This window comes from Aulostomus chinensis, chromosome 24 (assembly GCF_037954235.1).
Source record: "Aulostomus chinensis isolate RoL2024-O1b breed Wild chromosome 24, RoL_Achi_v1.0, whole genome shotgun sequence".
NCBI classification, from domain to species: domain Eukaryota; kingdom Metazoa; phylum Chordata; class Actinopteri; order Syngnathiformes; family Aulostomidae; genus Aulostomus; species Aulostomus chinensis.
Genome location: NC_141343.1, coordinates 15,987,308 through 15,994,215, shown reverse-complemented (window position 1 = coordinate 15,994,215; position 6,908 = coordinate 15,987,308). Strand labels below are relative to the sequence as shown.

Genomic DNA, 6,908 nt, shown 5'->3' with positions numbered 1-6,908 from the left:
ACACGCTGTCATATTTCGCGATGATTGTCCCTGCTGTTCAGAGCCACCATGTCCTCCATCTTTTCCACTAAAGCCTCTGTCAGAGAGCGGCTCCCTCTGCTGGTCAGGACGTGGAAACGGCCTCCGCATCGCTCCACCAGCCCCGCCAGCTCGCCGTTCCTCAGGATGTGCTGCTCCCACCTCTCTCCTAAAGTTTCCCCCCAGGTGCAGACCAGCAGGCAGCGCTGCCATGCGTCCCCCCCCAACAGACCCACGTGTTCCTCCAGCGCTCGCCGGTACTTCTGTGTGCAGGTGATGAAGGCAGGCACCAGCAGGAGGACCACCTGAGGACCTGGGTGGCACCAGGTCAGGCTCTCCAGGATGCTGCTCCTCTGAAGCAAGCTGGCGTTGCCTGGTCCATCTCGCCACCTCAGACCGAGCGGCTCCACGACCACCAGGTGGCGTCCAGCGACCTGACCTCTCCAAGGCCTGAATCCAGAGGAGGTGAGTGCGGCCGCCTCTCCCCCCAAGATGGTGACTCCAGCTGGGGAGCGAGAGGACCAGCACTCCCCTAACACCATCACCCTCAACTCACCCCCTGGGCCTCTGGATGACACCTCAACCTCCCTTATAACCTTTGACCCCTCCTGCTCCTCGTTGTCTTTCTTTCTCGCCTCTTCCTGCACCTCTGCCGGCGCCGTCTCACAAGGAGAGTCATAACTCTCGTCATCAGTCTGCACCTGTTTTCTCTCTCTTCCTCCTCTCCTTCCCTCCCTCTCTTCCTCTCCTCCCACGCTGACCTCCTGGTACATCAAACACCTTCCGTCCGCTACATCCTTCCGCTTTCTCCGGCTAAGCTCCGCCTCTCTCTCTTCGAGATCCAGCTGCCATGCTCTCAGTTTCTTCAGCGAGGTCTTTAGGTTGGCCTCCTTGCCTCGGAGCTCTTCCTTCAGCAGCGCCAGGCCCCGCCCCATCTCGTCCAGCTGCTGCGTTGTCGTGGTTACGTGCTGGTTTTGCACCTGTAACTCAGACTTCCAGTTGAGCAGCTCCCGCTCCTCCTTTCTTAAGAAACTCTCCCGGTCGTTCAGCTCTCTGCCTTGATCTTTTAGGCCTCTCAGCTTCCTCTGGAGGTCCCGCCCATGAACACTCAGCTCTTCCTGTTTGCCCTCCAGCGCTCGCAGCAGGCCCTCCAGCTCCTGCTCTTTCTTCTGCCTGCTTCGCTTGTGTCTTTCCTCGAGTTCTTTCTGTTTCTCCTCCAAACTCGCCTCCCGTCTTCTAAGTATTTCTTCGTTACTTCCAAGCGTTCCCTCTTTGGCATCAAGTTCGAGCCCTCGTTTACGCAACTCTTCCTGGCGTCTCTTCACTTCCTGCTCCCTTGTTGCTAACTTCTCCTCCGCCTCCCTTTCCCTCCCTTTGACCAGCTCATCTGCCTCTTTTCTCATTCTCTCCTTTAGCTCCTGCAGCTCCTCAACTCTCGTCTGACTCTCCTTGTACTTCTCCTCCAGACACCTTAAAGCGCCATCTTTCTGCTTCGCCACTGTTTCGAAGCTCTTGTTTTTCCTCTCCAGCTCCTTCTCGTAGCCCTCAATCATGCAGGTCATCTCCGCCTCCATCTTGTCGGTGAGCTCCTTCAGCTCCGCCTTAGTCTGCTCGATGGTCAGCCTCAGCTGGGCGACCTCCTTCTCGTTGTCTTTGTCTCGCTGTCGCAAACGATTGAGCTCCTCTTCTTTCACCGCGAGCTCCGCCACTTTTCGCACCTCCTGCTCGGCGCGACCGCGCAGCCGATCGAGTTCTATCAGAGTCCCGGTGGCCCGGTGGAGCTCGTGGTCCTTCTCTGCTAAGCAACACTGCACACGCGCCAAGTCTTTGGCGTTGATGTCACTTATTTCTGCCAGTCGGTTTATTTCCTTTTCTGCTCTCTGGTCTTTCTTCCTCTGCTCTTCCCGCCATCTTGCCTCCCTGGAGTCGGCTCCCTGTTGGACGCGTTGCATCTCGCTGTCCTTCTCCCTTACTTTGCTCTCCATGTCCTTTAACAGTCTTTCTCGCTCTTCCTCTTTTCTTTGCTGTGTTTCATGAATTAACTTTTCCATTTCTTGCTCTTTCTCTTTGTGACTTTGCCGTTCTTGTTCTCTCTCCTCCTCCGTCTCTCGCAGTTTTCGCTCCAGCTCTTTTAAATCCTCCGTCATGGCCTCCACTTGCCTTTCTTTCTCTTTCAGTCTTTGTTCTGTTTCTTCCTTGCAACTGAAATAACTTCTCTCACTCTTGTCCTTTTCTTCCAGTCTGTCCCTCACTTCCTCCACCCAAAATTTCAGCTCCTCTATTTCTTTTTCTTTTTCTTTCACGCTCTCCTCCAGCTGTTTCTGGTGACTCAAAACAAGCTTTTCCTTTTCCTTCTGCATTTTCTCCTCAAGTTCATGAACGTGCTGACATTTTAATGCCTCTATTTGTTTGTCTCTGTCTTTCATTTCTTTCAAAATGTCCCTTCTGTGTTTTTCAATCATTGTTCCTTTCTCTTTCTGGTTTTCTCTCCTCCTCTCTTCTATTTCGGAGGCATGTTTTCGTTCTAACTCTTCTATCTCGGCTTGTCTTTGCTTTGTGAATTCTTCCGTCAGCTCTTTCGTTGCTCTTTCTCGTTCTCGCTCCATCTCCCTGATTCTACCGCCGTACTCCTCTCGCACCCTTCGCACTTTTCTGTCCATTTCCTCCTCCATTTCCACCCTCCTCGCTGCCATCACTTCATCCACTTCATTTGCTTTTCTTGCCATCTCATCCTGATGCTGCAGTTTTAAGGCTTCCACTTCTTTTTCTTTCCCCAGCAACTTTTGCTCCACCTCTTTTTTGTGTTTCACGAGAATCCCTTCTTTTTCTTTTCCAGCTTCCTGCATCTCTGCCTGCATGTAGAGGCGATCTTGTTCCAGCTCTCTCTCTCGAGCCTGCATCTGTTGCTCGACGTCCTTTTCAATCTGCTCTTTGATCTCTCTCATCTCTCTTTGTTGTTTTTCATGCATGTCTCTCATTTCATCTGCATGCTTTTGTTTGTTCTTTCCCATCTTTTCTTTCAGCTGCTCTACTTCTTCTTGCTGTTCAACTCTCCTGCTCTCCATCACTTTTTCTAGTTGGCTGATTTTTCTGGCCATCTCATCCCGATGCTGCTGTTTTAAGTCACGGATTTCAGCCTCTTTCTCTCGCATTTTTCTCTCTATCTCCTCCAGATGTTGTGATTTCATCTCTTCAACTTTCCTTGCCATGTCTTCTTCACATGCTCGCTGCTTTTCTCCAGAGGCTTTCATCATCAGTTCTTCTGTTGCTTTGTCTTTTTCCAGCAGCTTCAGTTCCGTTTCTTGTGCTTGTCTCTCATTGAGTCTTTTCAACTCTTCAGCTTCTGCTCTTAAAGAATCAACAGCGTCCATCCATGCTGCTTTCTCTCTCTCGTGATGCTCTACACTTTCCTTCATCCCCTCTTGGTACTCTCTTCTAATGGCGTTCTCCCTCTGTTTCCTCTCCTGTTCCTTTTTGGTGCTGGCACATTCAAGACCCAGCAGCTTCACTTGCTGCTCATCGATTCTTTCGTTCAGCTCCTGGATCTCGTGCTCCTTCAGCTGGAGTTGGAGCATCGCTCTGTCGCCGTCCCATGTGCTCTGGTTCAGTGCCACGCGTATTCTCTCATTCTCTATGCTCAGATCTTGAATTTCTTTCTCTTTATCCTCCGTCAGCCAGCGAATTCTCTCCTCAAGCTCGCCGATATCATTCTTCCTCTCGTCAGTCGTCCTGTCCTCATCTTCCTCTTCCTCCCTTTGGACGTCGGCCTTCCCAGCTGGTTTTGTCTTCTTCTTACGATCGAAGAACCAGCGGATGCTCCTCATCTCCCTCTCTCTCATATTCTTCAGCTCCACTTCCTGACGAAGCATTTTATCGGACATGTCCTTCAAGCGTTGGTTGAATCGCTCGTTCCTTTGCTGGCTCAGATTCCTGACCTCCAGCACCAGGTCAGAGAAAGCCTCGCACCGGTTCGCTGCCGCCATCGCTTCCACCTTATCCAGCAGCGATACAGGGCTTCCTCCGCCATCCCCACTGCCAATCACATGATACCTCCTCCTGCACTTGTCCAGCAGCCAGTGCATGTCCTTGCCTCCCCCCAGGATGTACTGCTGGATATCCACCCCCTGGCGAAGCTGATCCCCGTGGGTGAAGAGCAAGATGGTGTGCCGCCATACCCCCTCCCCCAGAAGTTCCAGATGTTCCCTCACATGTCCGGCCCTCACCAGCATGTCCACCCTCAAAGTCAGCAGGATGGCGTGGGGACCCGGAGGACACAAGGCCACACTACCGACAATCTCTCTCTGCACCCTCTCAGGTGTGGTCCCCGCTACGCCGCCCTCCCAGCCCGGTGTGTCCACCACCGTCACCTGCCGCTTGGCCACCTCCGCTTGGTGACGGATACACTCTTCTGTTGCCGTTCCCACCTGGAAGAAGCGCGTGTCCCCCAGGATTGTGTTCCCGGCAGAGCTCTTTCCCGTCTCGCGCTCACCCAGGAGAACCAGCCGGACCTCCTGCAGACGTCGGGGAGTCTTTGAGAACGAATGGTGGGCGTCTAACTGGGACGCCTGAAGATCCTCACCTGGAGGGAGACAAAGACCAGTTGAATTTGTTCGTAGTCTGTGAGCAGCGTCCACGTATTCCATCATCTTTAGTGACGTTCGTCACTATGGGTCGACGCTCTGATCATATGCATTCTCTTTTTGTACATGATGATGATGAATGAATTAACTTACTGGGAGTTTACTTTAACTTTACAGAAGAGATTCTGTTAAAGAAAAAGAGAAAAATGTAAAAACAAAAATGTAAACAAACATACTTTTATGTTCTCTTTTTGTGATTAAGCACTTTTCCTGCAACCCGCAGCAACAGAGGGAAGTATCTTCTCTCTCTTTAGCTGCTAAATGTTCCACAGTGTTCAGCTTTGCCTGGCAACTAGCTAGTTAACTAGCTAGCTTAGAACTTAAACAGGCCAGTGATGTCAGACAAAAATGACCACCGTGTCAATAGAGTCTGTCGCTGTGAACACTTTTTCTTTCCGTTTCTACAAGAGAGGAGTCATATCCTGAGGAGAACTCACCCATGAGAGCGGCTTTGATAGTTCCCCTCTGCATCTGCGCCTCCATCTGCCGTTGTTTCTTCCTCCTCTCCCTCGCCCTCCTCGTTCTGTCTGCTTCCAGATCCAAGAGAACGGCGTGATTCATCTCCAAATAGCTGCCTCCGTCCACCATCTCCTCCAGCTTCCTCATCAGCTCTTTAACCTGCGTCCCGTCACCTTTGCTCAAGTTGTTTATGACGTGGTACCTGTTCCTGCACTTCTGGAGGAGTTTCTTGAGTGCTGGTCCACTGCTCAGGATCCGCTGCTGCATGGACACCAGGCCCAGCTCATCTCCCCTGGTGAACAGCAGCATGATGTGATCCCAGACCGCCTTTCCCAGCGGCTCTAGGTGCTGCTCTATCTCAGAGATGTACGCCTCTGTGACTGAGGCACAGGACCGAACCACAAGCAGCACAGCGTGAGGTCCAGGAGGACAAAGCGACACACTCCGTAAAGTCTCTCTCCTCACCCAGTTAGGGGTTCTGTTGAGTGGGTAGTACCACTCCCACCCAGGGGTGTCCACGACCATGACATTTCTCCCTGCAACATCGGCTCTCCCCTTTACACACTCCTCAGTGGGCCTGCCACTCTCAAATCCTCCTCCTAGAACTGTATTGCCTGCTGCGCTTTTCCCTGCACCTTTCCTCCCCAGGAGAACCAGACGAAGCTCCAGGGGTTGAGGGGGGACAGCGTGGGAGGCAGGAGGATGGTTGAGGTGCATGGCCACAGGCAGGCTCTCATCTGTGAAGAAAGGAAGAAGTACTTCCTCGGTGCTGCGTACCGGATAGGCTGGATGAAAAAAACACACACGAATGTAGCAGGTGTCAGTCGGCTAGTTGCTGTTGAAGAGTTCTTGAAAACTTCAGCAAAGTAGTAAAGTGCCTCAAAGAACTTCAGTACTACTGAACTTACCTCCATTCACAGCTGGGCTGCACACTTCATCTTCCGCCTCCATCAGTTCTCTAACCTCTCGTCCTTCCGCTTCCTCTTTTTGGTTCCTTTGTGCCTTTTACAGGAAGAACAAGTTCTGTTTTGTGGAACTTGGCTGCTAGAATTTGAAGGTTTGGATGCCACTGAGCTCCTGCACAAACACAGAAGGCACACAGAGACGGACCTGTGGGTTTCTGACGCTTGTGCAAGATGACAGGAAGTTGTGCGATGGCACGTTGGGTTCATACGACAACTTCCAAAACCACACACACACACACACACACACACACACACACACACACACACACACACAGAATACTCTAATGTACTGCTGTACTACCCCCGCTTCTTATTTGTATTTTATTTCTGTGAAAAGGTACTGTATTAAACTTTATTCATTTGCATTTGCATGCTGGCACCCACAAGATAAATCACACTAAATTTGGACTTAATTAAAAAGTTTATTTTTTCATATAATCCAAAAAAACTACACAAACGAAACAAAGATTATGTAAGTGTAGATTATTTTTTTAATATATATTCCCTGTCCAGGGTGAACCCCGCCTCTCGCCCGTAGCCGCTGGGATAGGCTCCAGCCCCCGCGACCCTTAACAGGAATAAGTGGCAGAAAATGGATGGATGGATATTGGAAGAGTTCTTCTGAAGTTGCCTCCACATAAAGACAATCAATCAATGCTGACATGAACCTCCATCTGATCTCTAAATCTGGTTGAAATGATTAAAATTGTTATGCAGAACAAAACTCCAAACTGATACACAGGACAGAAGATAAAAGACAAGTATTGGACAAAAGCAGTAAAAATATTGATAGAAACTCCCAAAATAGAGTGTGATGTGTGAGCAA

The 6,908-nt window shown here is 50.7% G+C and overlaps 1 protein-coding gene across 1 annotated transcript; it reads right to left on the bottom strand.

Annotated features, from left to right (window-relative positions):
• Nucleotides 1-8: 8 nt before the first annotated feature.
• LOC147238916 (uncharacterized) lies at nucleotides 9-6,407 on the bottom strand. The gene is made up of 3 exons (XM_086196575.1): nucleotides 6,026-6,407; nucleotides 5,096-5,902; nucleotides 9-4,597 (listed from the first exon to the last, which is right to left on the bottom strand). Exons 1-3 carry the CDS (start codon nucleotides 6,066-6,068, stop codon nucleotides 9-11), a joined length of 5,439 nt encoding a protein of 1,812 aa, XP_086052701.1. The 5' UTR covers nucleotides 6,069-6,407.
• Nucleotides 6,408-6,908: the final 501 nt, after the last annotated feature.

Coding starts and splice junctions, on each gene's coding strand:
- LOC147238916 (XM_086196575.1), bottom strand. CDS start 6,068: ATGGAGGCGGAAGATGAAGTGTGCAGCCCAGCTGTGAATGGAG. Junction 5,903..6,025: donor CAGCCCAGCTGTGAATGGAG/GTAAGTTCAGTA, acceptor TTTTTCATCCAG/CCTATCCGGTACGCAGCACC. Junction 4,598..5,095: donor TATCAAAGCCGCTCTCATGG/GTGAGTTCTCCT, acceptor GTCTCCCTCCAG/GTGAGGATCTTCAGGCGTCC.